This window comes from Carettochelys insculpta, chromosome 17 (assembly GCF_033958435.1).
Source record: "Carettochelys insculpta isolate YL-2023 chromosome 17, ASM3395843v1, whole genome shotgun sequence".
Taxonomy (NCBI): domain Eukaryota; kingdom Metazoa; phylum Chordata; order Testudines; family Carettochelyidae; genus Carettochelys; species Carettochelys insculpta.
In genome coordinates, this window is record NC_134153.1 from 24,545,452 (window position 1) to 24,563,279 (window position 17,828).

At 47.2% G+C, this 17,828-nt stretch overlaps 1 protein-coding gene across 1 annotated transcript in view; it reads right to left on the minus strand.

The window, feature by feature from the left end:
• Positions 1-17,828, minus strand: part of AHCY (adenosylhomocysteinase) — a 45,778-nt gene that overhangs the window by 25,426 nt on the left and 2,524 nt on the right. The window contains exons 2-4 of the mRNA XM_075012135.1: positions 15,885-16,075; positions 13,740-13,815; positions 11,102-11,254 (exon numbers count right to left, since the gene is read on the minus strand). Of these exons, the coding sequence (XP_074868236.1) occupies positions 11,102-11,254; positions 13,740-13,815; positions 15,885-16,075 (420 nt within the window). The remainder of the gene's footprint in view (positions 1-11,101; positions 11,255-13,739; positions 13,816-15,884; positions 16,076-17,828) is intronic.

A 17,828-nucleotide genomic window follows, 5' to 3' on the forward strand; every position in this document is an offset into this window, starting at 1 on the left:
GGCCTCCTTTAGAAGAATTCTGCCAGTGGGGAAGGAGAAGACAGGAACGCCTCTCGCATGGGACTGTTTGGGTCTTTAAACTCCCGACTTACAACCCTGTATTTAACTGTCCCCCTCCGACCTAAAACTGATTATCTATGGTCTTCAGGGGGGCAGCAGTACCTTTAGCACATAAAGAAGTTACCAAGAAAGTAGCTGGAGAACATCACAGTTCCCCAGATTCCCCAAGTAACTTTGCCAATGGCAGCCCGGGATCTCTCAAGCAGCATCAAAAGCATTAACAGCCTTCAATCTCAAGCCCATCTGAGGCCTTATACATTACTTACAGCTATGGAAACTGAGGCACACAACGTACCCAAGGCTTTACAGGAAGTTTGTGGCAGCTCTCCAGCCTCCAAGTCCCATGTTTCAATCACTAGACTAGACTTCCCAAAGCACAGTATCACCCACTTCATATTACTCATTCCACAGCACTTTATGGACCCCTTCCTCCCTCCCAAAACTCTTGTCCCAACCACTGAGATAGAACTTAGGGATGTAAGACAGCAGCCAGTTACATGACTAACCCATAAGCATCTGCTTATCAGTTTGTGATACTAGCTAGTCACAGGCCCTCAATTAAATAGGGAGTGGCTGACAGCCTCTTTTCCCTGCTTGCAGGCACAAATGCTGAGCTAGCCTGCAGTATCTTCTGGAAAGTTTACCCCCTTTCTTTTTTCCTTCTTCTAACGTGGCTGGCAGCCTACCTGCAGTATCTGCCCCCACCCCAGCAATTAGGCTTTCATAGATCAGAAGGCCACCAAAAAAAAAAAAACCACACCACAACACACATGCAATGAAATGCGATCCGCCCACACTGTTGGGCACAACTCAACGCATGGAGGCACAAACTGCTTGAGTCCATCCGCAGTGAAGAGGACAGGAGAACATAACACACCGGATGAGATGTTGTTTGCTCCCCCATGAGCCTCAAACACAGCAGTCAGGCCATGCTTCCATCAGCCTACGTGTTGCATGGTTGGGTGGCAGCCTTCCATTCAGTGACTTGTGCTAACTAAAGCAAAACTGGGTGGATTTTGGACTATTCATGGAGGGATGCTGCACCCACAATCTCACCAGCCACCTGCCCCTCCAGCCAAGAGCACACTCAGCCATGCAGCCTTCACAGAAACTGCTTTACTGCACAGGATTCTTGAGGGATGGAGACCATATGGACAAGTGCAGATGTCTTTGCTGCTTCCCCTCCCATTTAGGGAATCACGCCCTATGTATGTCCCCCCTCCAACAAATGATGAGGAGAGGTAACAACTGGGCAGCCAAGTGGCCTGGGCTTGATGAGGAGAGGTTCTGGTGGACACCGGTGGCTGGAGTGTGATCCTACCTCGTACTTACTCCCAGGCAGCAGCTGCTGTGTCCTAGGGAGCGGGTTTAGCTCCCCACTCCAGGTTACAGGGCTGCAGCACCACTCAGGTTTGGTCTGGCTCCAGACCATCACCATGATGATAGGTCAGCTGGTCCAAAACTAAAGAGCACCATAACCCTGCGTGTCAGGGGCTGGTTTTGTTTAATGTCTTGCCACGGGGACCTATCCAGCACCAGTCATGTCCTTGTGCCCCTCTAGTAACCTCCTCATGGGCCACAATTTGAAACTCTGGTTTAGTGGACTGATCACGGGTCTGGGAATCAGGAACAACCAGGCTGTAACTCGTTCGGTCACCCGCTCAGTGGCGGTGCTCTAGATATCTAATCTCAGTGCCCTCGTGTACAAAGAGGAAGATATGCCTCAGGCTGGTGGTCTAAGGAGTGGTTCTAAGTCTCAGGTGGTGACTTGAAAGGATAATGTGCTATGTAAAGATATATCCTGCCACACAATTCAAATCCGTGGGTCTCTGCTCATGTTCCCTCAGCAGACACAGAAGCATTCACATGTTCCTCTTCTTGCCCTACAGACTTCTGCAACTTCACTAAATATCAGATCTATGGAAATAGCTCCAAGGCACAAATCCAGATTAAAGATCAACAGCAAGGGGATCTCTGAGCCACACAGGGAAACAATTTCACACAGCCTCTATAATCTGTAACTCACTTGTCTGGCAATGGCCATTATAGGTCATGATTTCCATTGTGGAGGAGGGACACTCAGTGGTTTGAGTGCTGGCCTGCTAAACAATGTTGTGAGCTCAGTCCTTGAGAGGACCATTTAAGGACTGGGGGACAAGGATTTAAAAAAAAAAAAAAAAAAAAAAATCCATCCGGGATGATGACAAGTCCTGCTGTGAGCAGGAGACTGGACTCCGATGACCCCTGAAGGTCCCTTCTGGTCCTATGAGACAGGCATATCTCCATAATTTCATCAGTGGGATGACCACTTATGGTTATGGCCAAGTTTCCTGTGGTCCCATAAAGTTTATATACAGCTGCCAGCCCTGGCTCTCAGTGTTCTGGGGTTTTATTTAGTTGTAGTTTACTCTTGAATACGAACCTGTATCTGAAAATCTGAAGAAGTGGGTCTTACCCACACAGGCTCAGTATCTAATAAATTGATTAGTCGTTAAGGTGCTACAGGACTGCTTGTTTTTTGTGAAACACAGCCACGTGACTTAGTTTCATTGAAAGCCTAGGAGAGTTCAGCTCTTCAGACACAGAGGCGCTTTTGAAATTTTTACCCACAAGGCCCAGGTTGGATTTTAATTTTTAAATTGACACTTTAAACTCATGGAATTTTTTTTCCCATTATTATTGCGATGTTCTAAAACCTGGGAAAAAGGAATTCTGTTAAGTGAGACTGATAAGCCACAACTGCCTGGCAAAAGGACAGTGACTGGGGGCTTAGGTTTATTCCATCTAAGTTAATACAGCATCCAAGCAGCACACAGAGCTGGAGACTGTCATGAGGACTGCATCTGACCCATGAAAGAGACTGGTCTGACCACTGCTTCTCCTAGGGCCCACAGTGGGAGATTTAGAGTGGCCCCAATGTGAAGAGAGAGCCCCTTCCATCCCCTCAGCTGGTACCTGCAGCAAAGTCATGCCAAGCAAGGGAAGTGCTACAAATGCAGCACAAGAGGTAGGGATAAAGCTGCCAGCCCCCCCAGCAGTGAAGGTGTGTTGGGGAGAGGGGTAGTTCCTGCTGGACTAGTGACAGCACATAGTATTCCAGGCAGGGGTCACAGTGAAGGGTGGTGGAGTGGCAGGAGCACTGCATTTGGCCCTTGGGGATGGACCATGGACCATTCTTGGGCTCCTGGGAGGGAAGAGCTCCAGCAGAAGCTGTGGCCAGCTCCTGGGAAGAAGGCTGGAGCCAGGGGTCAGAGTGGGGAAAAGAGTAAGTGGTATTATTCCCAGCTCTGCCCAGACAGAACTCCATCCCCAGTACGCAATAGGGCCATGTATGCTAACTGGACTCCCCCGACAGGGCTCCGAATGTGTCCATGAGCTCTGCTGGGCTCCTCGCACAAAGCCCTGTTGGCTCCCATGTGAAGAGGCTCAGGTGTCCCACTGGGTCTGCTGGGATCCTTGGTCTCAGCTGTTCCTTCAGTCAGGGTGACAATAAAACTGTCCCCCAGCTCAACATCCTGGCAATCCCACACAGAGCTGTTGCTAGCAGTACATCAAGCAGCTCCAAGCAAGAGCATCCTTTGTCCCTCGGGCATGCTCCAATGAAAGGGGCCAGCCACACCACGACCGGTGGAACCCAAGTCACTGAGAAAGAGAAGGGAGGCGGCAGGCAAAAAAGAGGTAAAGAAGAATCACACCGAATTCCCGCGAGAACTGAATTAAATGAGACACTTGTCATGTAGAAGAACCCCGTCATTACATGCAAGATCTCCATGAGGTTCTCTTTAAGGGGGAGCAAAGTCTATGATAGCAGCCCAATTACCAAAATTGTCAGTTAGACCAGTAACAATAGTTCATCTCCTCCCCGCAATATCTGTGGCCAGCTATTGCCTGGTGCATTCCCCTTCTTCAAAAGGGCGTAAGCCAGCCACTTAATACACCTGTCCCTTATTAAGTACAAAATTCTGCCAACTACAACCGAATCACAGCCCTCATTTCTACCTTAACTGAAAGAGAAATTGCATAAAATCGAAATGGTCTGCCTATTTCCCTCTCACTGCACTCAGGAGAGACGAAAAATCAACAGAAGCAGCCCTCCCAAACCTTTGTGCGAGCCATAGCTCAACAGACACACCAATGAGCGGTTCAATGCTGCCCTCTAGGGATCCTTTGCAGGAGTTCTCCTGAGGTAGGGTGGGGAGGATCAGTGCCAAAAAATCCTAAATGTTTGTGCACTAAAGTTCACAGTTTTGCCAAATGGCTTCAGAATCCAACTTGCATATATGATGGAAAAAGAGCGTTTACACCCATGCGTCTCCAGAGACGTAAACTTGCATTTATGATGCTGGAAATGTTAATGCAACAAGCCATCTGTCATGACTTTACCCGCAGAGCATGAAAAGAAAATGTGCAAATAAGGGGAACTCCTGCTTAAACAATAATGTGACAAGGAAGAATGAGCAGGAAGCTATGTAAAGCAGTGAGCAAAGAATTCACTATGCAGAGAGGGATTTCAATGCTTTCTATGGTGAGAGGGAGCCAAACAAGTCAAAATCAGGGAAGAGCCTAAAACAGCCTCCACTACACATCGAGTGGACGAGAAGAAAGTACATTTATACCAGCACAGGGCTTACTTATGTCAAAGTTTCACAGGTTCACCTTCAGATGTTCTTTTCAAACTGCCTAGTTGAACGAGACAAATTAGTTGAAACTATAGTAAAGCAATGTATACTGGAAAAAAATAATCCCAACTATACAAAGTGATGGGGACTAATTTAGCTATAACCACCTCAAAAGCGAGAGATCTTGGAGTCATTGTACATAACTCTCTGAAAACATCCACTCTGTGGAGCAGCAGTCAAAAAAATCCAACAATGTTAGGAACAATTTAAAAAGGGACAGCGACTAAGACAAAGAATATCGGATTGCCTCTACACAAATGCATGGTACACCTACATCCTGAATACTGAGTACAGATGAGGTCACCTCACCTCAAAAAAGATGTTTTGGCATTGAAAAATGCTCAGAAAATGGCAACAAAATAATTAAGGATTTGGAATGGGTGTCATATGAACAAAGATTTAAAAGACTGGGACTTTGCATCTTAGAAATGAGGAGAATAAAGGGGAACATAATAGAAGTCTATAAAATCATGAGAACTGTGGAGAAAGTGAAAAAGGAAAAGTTATTTATTAGTTTTCATAATACAAGAACTAGGGGGTTACAAAATCTAATTAAGGGATAGCAGGTTTAAAACCAACAAAAGGATGTTGTGAAGAAAAGGACTTTAACAGGGTTTGAAACAGAACTAGATAAATTTCTGGAGGTTAGGTCCATCAGTACTTATTAGCCAGGATGGGTAGGAATGGTGTCTGTAGCCTCCATTTGCCAGAGGCTGGAAATGGATGACTCAATGATTCCCTGTTCTGTTCACGCCCTCTGGGGCATCTGGCATTGGCCACTGTTGGAAGACAGAAGACAGGATACTGAGCTAGATGGACCTTTGGTCTGACCCAATGTGGCCATTCTTATGATCTTAACTGGAGAAAAAACCTGAGTGGACACTTTTTTGGTTTAAACGAGATTTATTTCTAGAAAACAAACAGATCTTGAATCATATCAAGCTTAACCAAAATAATCCACTAACTAGAACTCAGCATCAGCACAGCTGTTCCCACCATGTTAACAAAGCCATTAGGAAAACAATACAAGTTAAACTGTATATGCAGAGGCGGCCCTGGACTCTCCTGGGGTCAAATTCAGAGATCATGGACAAGTTAGATTCCCCTGGAATCAAACCATAGCTGCTGAACTGAAATAAGTAACTCCCACTCCTTCTGCGTACTTCTAGCTGACTGCCTCCATCAGACTAGGCATACAGCTCATTTCATAGCTACAACAGCACCAACACAAGCTATGATTTCCTTACACCTTAATCCCAGCATTTCTGGCCTCTTGTTAGCATGGATATCGGAATCCTGGCTTCTTTCTGTGCTACCCTTACCCTTTCCTTTACCCAGAGGGCACTCAAGATAAAGCATCTGGTGCAGCTGGCAGAGAAAAATGGATGGGGAGCCACTTAGCTTCTATAGAACCATTCTGCATAACCATACAGAAGGGCTAAGACTGATGCCCTAGGATGTTATCTTGAGCATATCCATCCCTAACCACGGCTGTTCTCTCCAGTTTCCTGCAAAAAGCAGTTCCTAAGCCTGCTCTCCAAACTTGGGTGTGACCTTGCCCTTCTCTGCAGGATGATTTCAACCCAGTGTACTAACTACCACACATTTTAATTGACATGCCCATCACGGGGTTCTCTATGTTAATGTGGCGTCTAGGTACCTTTTATCACCATCTTTACTAGTACATTCTGAGACACAAAGAGCAGCCACAGACCTACAGGTTCTATCCTTTAACAAGCTTGCCAGGTTGGTATTTCTAATGTTCACGCGTTCCCCTGTCATCTGCAGCCTCCCACACAATTCTTAATGTACCACGTACCGCTATTACGCTGCTAAATAGGCTCCTTCTCCCATCATAATTACACATGGCCTAAACCCCATGGAACTTCTGCATGAAGACTAACACTTTCTACCCACCTCACCTACGGTCAACTGAGCTCTTACCCAAGAGACCAAATATAGAAAAGATCATAAAAATGCACTTTGAACTCAAAAAGCCATTACTGAGCACTGCAGGTGGGCAGGGCTTGACCGCTTTCCCTTTTGAACATTTCCTCACTAGGGCATGACGGACGATCTGTCTCCTTGTGGTAAGCAGCCACTCTGCCCTCCGTGGCAATACCACCCATCTTTGAATTGCTTCATAACACTGATTCCCCCTCGTGTGTGTTCATTTACTCGATGGGTTTTGTTCATTCCCTTTTAAGGGTTGATTATATAGATCAGAAGCGGCCGCCCTGGGGCTCTTTGAGCCATTAAATATGGTTCCTCCTCAGAACCACATGCCAGGAGTGCTGTACGTCGCTCTGCGCACACACCCCACTGCCTGGTTGGAGAAGAGTGTGGCGGCCGCAGCGGCTCTGGTGAGTCGCCAGCATGGAGTTAGAGGGTGGGGGGAGCTGGGGGTGCCTGACCTGGTTCTCAAGTATCATCCATTGATAGATGGCTCTTTGCACTCATCTATCTAACTAGTTGGCCATCCCTGGCTTAGATGAACATTCCACTAGTTGCTGGAAGGCCCTGCCAGCTTCTAACTGTACTACTACAGAGTGCAGGCAAACTACCTGCAGGGAGATTCACTGGCAATGCCTATTTGCCTTTGAAAGCAGATCTTGCAGCACTAAGCCCACTATGACTTGCTACTATTGAACTACTGTCTCCTTCCCAGCTGCTAGTGACCTCAGGCCATGAGGACTGAACTGAAGATTTTATCTGGGGCTGCTTTTAACTACAGCCAGGAGAGGGCAATCCTCTCTTGGAATTCAGAGCAAGGCTTCCGGCACGAGAGGTGTTCTGCCCTAATGAGCAGCAGGCCCTTCCAGCTCCTCGCTTGTTGATACACTTGTGCCACTGACCCTCCCTTTGAACAATGGATGTCTGTTCAACACTCACACTTCCGCCTTTCCCAGGGAGAGGAACGAGATGTGCAACCCAACAGACAGCAACGCCCTGGGGAGCATGTCACAACACCACACGTACACTACAGGCCCCATCTGCTGGCGGCAGAAGGGCTCTGCTGACGAATGGGAGGGAACTAGTTCCATAAACACAAGAACATCCTACAAAGAGCAATGCTTCCTCCATTAAATCCAGGTGCTCTTTAGACCCTTGTATTTCTCCAAGCCCGCAAGACTTATCTGCGCTTGGACTTTTGTTCTCTGCCTAATTCCTTCTCCTCCCAAGGGCAGAACAGTGCGGTTTGCACTGAGGCCTGGCACCACCTCCGTAATGCTTTCAGCCAGTTCCTCCTCCTCCTCTTTCTGTGGCTCCTCAGGGGGGGCCACCAGGAGGGGCCTCCAACACCTCAGTTCTGCCTTTCATCCTCTCACCTTTCACAATTATCTCAGCTGAGGAAAGAAGCTGCCTACAGGGAAGATTTAAGGACCAGCTGGCCCACCTACTTCAAAAATGCACCATTGGTGGCAGCCGGTGCCAGGTGATTTAGAGGAAAGTACATGAAATCCCACAGTGAAAAGGCCTCCCAATGGGGTACATTTCTTCCTAAACACCTCAATTAGCAAGTGGCTTATGCCCTGGGGGCAGATGCATCAGAGCAGCTTCAGCCCTGAGGAGACAAGTCTGACAGAAGGATACAAGTCTGCAGGAAGAGACGTCTGCATGTTGAAGTGATTTATTGGGAAGCAACCAATCATGCTGAGAATCCTGGCATCGCCGTTCATGTCAGATGTCGCACAGAAGTACCCACTGCACAACCTGCACTGGCAGTGCCTGGCTCTGTCCCAGAACAGCAACATAAGCTATGGTGATCACAAGCCCCTGCTTTCATGATGCCAAAGAGGGGATTGAACATAGCTCCCGCTGCAAATCCTAGAGCAGCAACGTGGGTAAGCATAGCAAGCTCTAGCACCTGCACTGATTCAACATACGCCTTCCAGAATGCTCTTCTATTGTTCTGTCTAATGCTTTCTAGATACACACAATGGCCACAGACCAACCCCTATGTAGTAACCACAGACCAATCTTTGCTTAGCAAGTGCAACAGACTACAGCAGAAGTCTCACCGCTGTGAGCCATGGCACAAGCCAATGAGTTGAACGGTCTCAGTTTAGCCCCCAGGAATACTATTTTACAACCTAAACCCACTGGAGTGTTTGGCAAAATGGTCAGGTCTTTAAGAGGCCAACGATGGAACAGCAGGTTTGCTGCATGCGAGGAAACAGTGATGTAGCAGAACCACCGAGGGGCTCTGTGGATTGACGTAGCACTGTCTAGGGGTGCCGGCATCCCTGAAGAGAGGAAAGCTGGCATCCTACTTCCCTGGTGCAAACCAGTGCCACCAATCTACCTCTGTGATGCACACTAATTCACTAGAGAGCTGACCCTTGTTAGCATCGCGAGCTACCTCCCCAAATTAGCATCACCCATGTTAAGCATTCTTTTTTAGGATATTAACAGGATGACCTACTCTGTCAGTTTGACTCTTTGTGACATGAGCCCAATCACTACAGATTTCACCAGCCCTTTGGACTACTGATATAAACCAGGGTCAGAGCACATCGGCTACATGTAACATTCTGCAGAAAGTGTTCTGCGAAGGAAAGCTGCAGGTGGTCACAGATTCATCCACTGACTTCAGAGGGACAGAGACAAGTTATTAGAGTGGGGGAAAAACCAACAACTGCAGGGAACAGCTACTAGATAATTCTGGAAGGGGGAAAAAAAAAAGCGCCATGTATGTGATGAGGTGTACTCCCCACACTGGTTCTGAGAACGAGTAACTGGATCAGGCTGGAACCAAAGGAGAGAGAGACAAACGGTGTGGAAGGAACCAGTTGGAGTCAGAAGCTTACTCCGGAAGAGAGAGGAGGCCCAGCATAAAGCCCAGGAGCTCAGAGCAGACAGAGGCTGGAAGATCTGCAGTCACCCCCCGGGAGCAGTGGCCTCCAACCTTTCTGACACCCAATATCACTTTTTAATGTATGGGCACACCATGATTCCTCCTTACCCCTTCCAAGGCAAAGTCCTGCTCACTCCACATGGCTTGCTCTCCCCCCAGCGTCACTCACTTTCACCAGGCTGCAGCAGGGGTTTGGGAAGGGTGCAGGCCCTGGGCTAGGGCCGAGGGGTTTACAGTGTGGGAGGGGCTTCGGGCTGAGCCTGGAGTGGAAGGAGCTGAGGGGCGCTGGTTCTGGGACAGACACTGGGGCATAGGCTCCCACTGGGTGGCACTTTGCCCCACTGCACCACCAACTGGGAGCCACCTGAGGTAAGGCAAGTTCCCTGCCTGTCCTGGCCCCAAGCCACTCTCAGAAGAAACCCATGGGCCCTGTAGTCCTAGAAGTGAGGAGAGGAGGAAGGCACTGCCATTCTCTGTAGGCACTGGCCCTGCAGACCCCTTTGGCAACAGTTCCCTGCTCCAGGCCAGGGGTGCTGTGGGAGCAGAGCTTGTAGGCAGTAGCCAGTCGCTGAGACCCCTGCCTCCTTCCCCTCCCTCAGGGCCACAGGGCATGATGGCTGCTTCTGGGAGCAACATGGAGCTGGGCCAGGTGGGGAGCCAGCCTTGGTATTAGCCCTACTGGGGACTGATCAACCAGGGAAGTCCTCACAATCGACCAGTCCATCACTATCAACTGGTTGGTGACTACTGCTGTGGAGCAGGTAACCCAGTTACATCTGGGGAGGAGGAAGCTGAGAATCTGGCATCCATGGGGAGGGAGTCCCAGATGGTAAGGAAAAGCCTCAAGGAAAAGCAGTAAGGTCCAGAAGGGAACACTCATTGAGGCCAGCTAGAGGGTCCCTGAGCAGGGGCAGGCCCAGGTTCCACTGCCAGTCACTGAGGGTGGGGCACCACAGGGCAATGAGTGGGAAGCCTGCTTAAGAGAGAGAAAGTGGCAATGCATGGGAACACCACTTACAACTGCTGGAGAACAACTGGTACACCAAAAAGAGGAAAACACACCGTGACCTGGCTGGATGGCCCAATCACAATGAGGCAGCAGCAGCTGAGAGAGAGAAGGATGGAGAGACGATGGGCCCCCAGGGTAACAGGCATCAACCTTGTGAAGCTACTTCCCCAAGCGGCCTGGAGGTGACACCATCCTAGCAACAAGCTGAGCACCCTGTCACAAGCTATTAGGTGAGCAGCCCCAGATGCTCCTCTGCCAGGAGCCCATGTCATCTCCCACTCTCACAGAGAGGCACAGCGAAAGGGGGGACAGTACCAGAGCTGAGAACAGGCGCTTGTGTCAGTAGGAGGCTGAAATCCTCCATAACAGCTAAGCAATCTAACAACTAGTTCGAAGCCTGTCGGGGTATACCCATGCTGCCCAACACAGGAGGGAGAGATTCAAACTCGGATGGAAACAGCCTTATTTATTGTCTGTGTGGTGGTCGTCACGTACCTTTCAAGAGCTGCGGGTATTTGGTATGGACCAGGTTGGTGAGGTCGCCACCGTCATCTAAAATCATGTTCAAGGGCTGCCCGTTCTTGAAGTAGAGGGTCTGCTCGATGCACCACACGTATTCCTCGTCTGTCTCCCCTTTCCAGGCAAACACTGCACCGCAGCAAACACAAGACATAGTTACTTGGGTCTCCCAAACACGAAGCACTGTGTCCATACTGAAGTGCACAGATCAGCATTCCAGCAGCGGCCCCCGGTACCAGGGCGTACAACCACACGGGCTGCCCTAGGAGTCAGAGTAATCAAGTCTGGAGGCAGTGATGACAAATGACTCTGCATTTGCAGCTGAAAATGGATCTCTCCCAGAGCAAGCAGGGTACAATCAGCTTTGCCTCAGGTTCCAGGCCACAAAATTACAGGCCCTTGGTCAGAGCTTACCAGACACTAACCTCCCCCTCAACAGAAAGCAAAATGACAGTAAAACGAAGCCTCACAGCTGCGTTACCACTCTCCACCTCTCCCCAATTTCAAAGCCAACACCACCTCCCTCCCCTTTCCCAGGCACTTGTGCACTTGCCTCATGTCTCGCTAGGTACCTCATGCATTCAGTTATTGCAGAGGCTGTTGCGCAGGTAGCTTGTGGCAGGGCACGCAATACAATGCTCATGCACTCTTCAGCACCGGCTGACAGTCTATTCTGCTACTACTCTTTCCGCAGATGCTTTCAGAGAAGTCACACGTGAAGTGCCACGTCCCTCTGCAGCTTTGCAGTCTGGTAGGTTCAGCATGCAAAGCGCTGGCTAGAAAACTGAAAGAGGGATTTGAACCCACAAAGAATAGAAATTCTAGCAGAGGCCAAGCAGCAAGGTGAAATCCTGTCCTTAGCTTCCCAAGATGCAACAGGAGAAGGAGGGGCCATGCCAACCTTGGAGACTGACTACACCATGAGTAACATCATGGGCCAGAAAACCAGAACCTGCCTCCCAAGTGGTGTGCCTCCTGTTTCTGGTTCCTTGGCATACAAGGATAGACAAATTAAAGAGAAAGACTAGACAGTTTTGAATGGCTACAAACCAAGGGGGGAAAAAAATCCCACATGGGGGGAGCCAGGCATAAAGACAGATGGCACAAAAAGCAACCATGAAACTGAGAAGGACTTTCACTGCCTCTTCACCTTGTTACACACATGATCTGTGACAGGGTTAGCAAGATTCTGATGGAGATTTTTATGCAATGGATTCAAGCACTTTTAGTTACTAGATGAAAAACACCTGCAATTTTAGCATCACCTACTGCTCTTCCTCTAAAGAGGAACAACTACTTAAAGCACAGAGTATCAGAGGGGTGGCTGGTTACTCTGTAGCTGCAAAAATACCGAGAAGGCCTGCGACACCTTATAGACTTACAGATTTTCCACAGCCTAAGTTTTGTGGGAAAAGACCCACTTCATTAGATGCATGTTCCAAAAAAAAAAAAAAAATCTATAAGGGGCCACATGACTTCATTTTTAAAAGCAGACTGCTCCAAAGCCTGATCACACTAAGGTGTCTTCTGAGCATATTTATATGGATGACTGATTAAAGCTGTGCTATCACCTTTCAACCTACAGCAGCAGCAAAACAGCAGAGTAACCTGCTGAACAGCTCTGCGGATGGTAGTTTACAACACAGCATGCATCCCTTTGGGGTCAACACATCTCAAATACTGCCACTGTAGCCAGCTGGAAAGGACATTGAATATTTTTGGACAAGCATATTCCCATTGGCCAGTTAGCCCTGGGTCTGCTGCCACGCCCTAGAAGCCCTATTCCATGAACACCATATGCAGCCCTCATTTTTATCAGCTCACCCAGTTTCATCACCTGAAGGTATGTTAACATTACACTGGGAGCACACCTCCCAGCCCAGACACACTCACCTGCTCCTCTTGAGTAAGCACTACCAATGCCTACCGGGTGGGCTGCAGAATGCAATTTGTGGCTGAACCATACCACCTGTGCTAGTACTTTCACTGCACTAACTTCAGCTGAGCTATCAGAGGCCATCTACCCAAACTTGCTCCCAGCCACAGCACAGACAGCCTCAATAAACCAGAATTAAGGTGGCAACTATCAAAGATCTTATAGTTGTTATTGCCGGATCAAGCATTTTCAAGATACTGGATTGCCATCTGATGCAACTTGGTTAAAACTTCCCACAACGTTATAGATGCTGCTTTGGGGGATTATTTCTGTCCTGGAGTTTATTCTCAGAGTTTGATTTGCTCATGCTTTGGTTAGTTAAACCAGGCAGCCTAAACCACTTAGATCAGTGGTGGGCAGCCTGTGGCCCATCGGGGTTCTATGTGTGGCCTGCAAGACATGTTTACCATTGCCCATGTGAAAGGTTGCCAGATTCTGTTGGTTTCCGTTCACATAGTTTCTCCCTACCAGTCTAGTGAAGTGACAGGCACCTAAAGTGAGGGTGGGCAAAGTCAGGGGCTTGCTGATTGCACACAACAACTTCGACTGTGAGAGCTGTGTGCTCCTTGGTTACAGCAATCTTGCAGACCACTGTGAGGGAGAGCCAAGCATGTGATCCACTCACTAGGCTGAGTTGCCCGTTGCTGACTTAGAGTCAAGTGAGACCAGAGGACTTACCAGGAATACCGGTTTTAGCAACAGCAGCAGCAGCATGGTCCTGGGTGGAAAAAATGTTGCAACTTGACCACTGAACCTGGAACAGAAACCAAGACTAGTTTTACTTGTTGAGCAACTTCCTAGACAAGGGGCAAAAGAAAACATGATCTTGGTGTTCTAGGAGCTACACGAAGACGGACTGGGAGCAGAGTAAATCAGCCCAAATTCCTGCCTCGTTCAGAACATCTGCAGAGATTATGGGAGAAATTACGCTTCTAACTCAGCTCTGAAGGCAGCACAGCAACAAAGGTGGCAATATTGACTCCCTGTTTGGTCCAGATCACTAGTCGGAGAAATGCTGACTTTAAAGGCTTAACACATTTATATTTTGCTGTTTTTATACCTATTCCCATTTTGATAGAATACAGTGAAATTTAATGTTTAAATGTGCGATACCAGTACAGTCAAGATGCTTGAAGTCTGATCAGGACATTTACAAAAACGGACCATGCGTTTGATACAGACCTAGTTATAGATGTTCACAGAATACAGACTATGGTAGGGTATTAAAAGTTTGGGTCAAATACAAAGCAGATACATCTAAAATCAATTTTCAAAGCATCTATGTTGTGTGCACAATAAAGGAACTGAGTATGCAGCAATGAGAATGCAGATATAGGAAAAGTCAGAAGTACAGCTAAGACGACCTTAAGATTTTGCTCACCAGCTCTTCTCTGTGCTTTCCAGCTGGCCTAACTGCTTTCCCCACACAAATCCCATAGTTGGGTTCAGGAATCTAGAAAAGTGCCACCATGTAGCTGACGTGCACTGAACGCATAGTTTGTGGCCTTATTTTAATGCGCCAACTGATTCGAGAGTCTGCTATGCAGAATGGAAATACACAAGTCACTGCTGAACAGGCAGTTTTTGTTCATATTCTTAACTGCCCTTTCTAATGAGCACAACTGTGGGTTTCTGCAGTTTATTCAAACTAATTAGCTCCATAAGGGAAGCAGTCCCTCAACCCTTACAAAGGTAGTCCTACTGAAGTCAGTGGAATGACTCATGCAAGTAAAGGCTGCAGTATCAACTGCAAGTGTCGCTGTCCTTGTGCCCACACAGCAGCTATCTTCCTTCCAGAACAAGCACTCCAACGCACATGTGTAGATGGTGGTTCTCTTATGTCTGTTCCACATGGATGTGTATAATGGGAAGACTGTTGGAAAAAGTGGTTCATATTTTTCCCGAGCCAGTTCACCCAGCCTCCTCCTCAATTCTTTTCTCTGAACTCACTCCAATCTGTCAACATCTTCCTGGTAATGAGACCCAGAACCCAAGCATGTTACAGGTGTATCCAACAAGTATGTTAACATTTTGAGAAAAATTCTGGCAAATAGATTATACAGCAAATAGGCAATTATGCACCCTGAAAAATCACAGCACACTTCTGTTGGCAGTACATGAATGGCCTTGGTACCATTGCATCAGCTGCTCTGAATTGAGAGCATATTTATCTTACTCATTGATGGAAGAGGAAATACTCTTACATCTGTTTTACAGACAGGGAACTGAGGCACACAGAATCCAAGCGACTTGCTCAAGGTCATATGGCTTCCAGCATCCCAGCCTAGTCTTGTGACTACTGGAGCATCCCTTCCTCCACGATATTGTCTGACCCAGTTTGGCAGCCAGAGGCTGCACTCTGATTCAGAAACTCGTTGGCTGCTCTTCAGGTGATAGATGAGTTTTAAAATGCAGATTTATCTGCTTTGGAAGCAGTCACTGGAGGTTCAGTATGACCAGCAGCCTGATAATGGTGCTGAGCATCATGGCTCAGGACCCCAATCTAACAGCAGCTTTGGCTTGGGTTCCTATACTGGCGACATGATTACTCTCATACCAGAATAAGTTACTGAGATCACAGGCACCTCCTCCTGCTGGCTGAAGTGGGCACTATTGTTAGGTTACTAGAGGATACATGACATGCTTCTCCAGGGAAGCAAAAATACATCCCATCTGTTTGCAAACAGCAGTTTTACCTTTTCTTCCGAAGGGAAGGTGGCTGTGCAGCTATTCCTTGGTGTAATTACAAAAATCAAAAACAATATTCATGCCACAGTGTTACCTAGAGACACACTGAAGAGAAACCCCAAAAGACATCTTTACCTCAGCACCCAGAGCCACCAGGGTCTCTATCAGAACTGCAGTCTGCACAGTCATGTGAAGGCAGCCTGTGATACGAGCACCTTTCAGAGGCTTTGATGCACCGTACATTTCCCGCATCTTCATCAGACCTGGCATCTCGTTTTCTGCAATCTCTATGGCCTTGCGACCCCATTCTGCTAGGCTGATGTCAGCTGAAACAGAGATGACAGGTGGTTGGGTTGGGGCTTGAATGCATGAAGCCACAGTATCCACACGTTTGCAGGTTGGCATTGGCTGTAACTGCTATAGAGCCATCAAGCGGGATATGAAATAGCAGCTGAGCGGAGGCACAGATTTCCCTGACCCCTTTCAGCTCCTGAAGTCTTTGCATTACTGTTATGAAGTAACATAGCCTTACTGTTATGAAGTTCAAGCAACAAAGCCTGTACAACAAAGTTTTAAAACCCATATTTTCAAGTGCACCTGAAGCCAAGGATCTAAGGCCCTTGTATACGTACCTATATTAGAAGCAACCAACCAATCTTTCAGTATTAACAACCCTCTTCACTTACAGGCTTGCCTGTAAGCACTTGCATTCGCAAATTTCAGCCTATGTTTCTAAAACTGCATGAGCAGATTAGTTTCCAGAGCATAAAGGTGTGTGTGTGTGTAACACAATGTGTAACAAAATGGCTTCTACCCATGAAGATACGTGTACTTCATGCGAGAGGCCTAAAGAGAAGAAAAGAGCCCACATCTCTTGCAGCTGTTACAAGCCACTTCCCCACCCAAGAAAAAAATTAAATATAATCAAGCCTAGGGAGGATTACTAGACCCTCTGATCCAAAAGGATCAGTTCCCAAGTCTTACAACTAAAGAGAGGCTAATTTACTCAACCTTACAAAGAAACTTTATGCTAAAGAGAGAACCCACAGAAGAGCTCATCTATTCAGAGTCCCAGGGATAAAGAACAGAGCTCAAAGAGAGAGCTCTGGTGCCAATCTTACCTTGTTATGGAAGCAATTCTCTCTCCAACAAATCACTTCAACAGGTTATCCCTATGTTCATTACTTTATTAGTTTGTATCAGAGAGGTAGCTGCGTTAGCCTGTATCTTCAAAAACAACAAGAAGTCCTGTGGCACCTCATAGACTAACAGATATTTTGGAGGATAAGCTTTTGTGGGCAAAGATCCGCTTTGTCAGATGTGTTGAGTATCACCTGCCACCTTCTTAGTCACCTCACTTTGTCAGGCACTCAAAGAGCTCTTCACGACACACCTTAGTCTCAAGTCATGACTAACTTAAAGAATGGTATCTCATCAGCAACTTGGTGCTTCTCTTCTTCCTTCAGTGAGTTATTATACATAGGTTCCTGGTTCTAACTGGGGTCCAGAGGATCTACCAACATAGTCCAAGGGTTCTACCAACAAATTCTGGGTGACCTCAAAGTGAGGCTACCAACTCTTTCCTAAAATACTTAGGAAAAAGCAAATAAACAGGCACAACTTTTAGAAAAACATCCAAACCTGATTTTAAAATCACAAGTGTTGCAGAGTCTGCCACACCTCTTGGTAAATTTTCCAATAGTTAATTACTCTTAATGTTAAAAGCATACCTCTTGTTTCCTTGCTCAATTTATCTAGCTTGAAATTCCAGCCATTGGCTCATGTCATACTAGAGGCTTTCAACCTGTAGTCCATTGACTCCTGGGGATCCCAGGTCCAGAAAAGTTTGTCATTACCATGGAATTGTGGTTTTCAACCTGTGCTCTATGGACCTGGATCCATCAGCTATGTCTATGATTTACAGAAGGGTCCATACCTCCACTCAAAAAAATTTTAGCAGTCTGCAAACGGAAGAGATTGAAATTACTGGTTTTTTTTTTTTGGCTATAATGAAGAGGTCATTATTAAATATTTGCTCCCCATGTAGCTATGCACAGAGTGTAATCAAGTCACTCATTT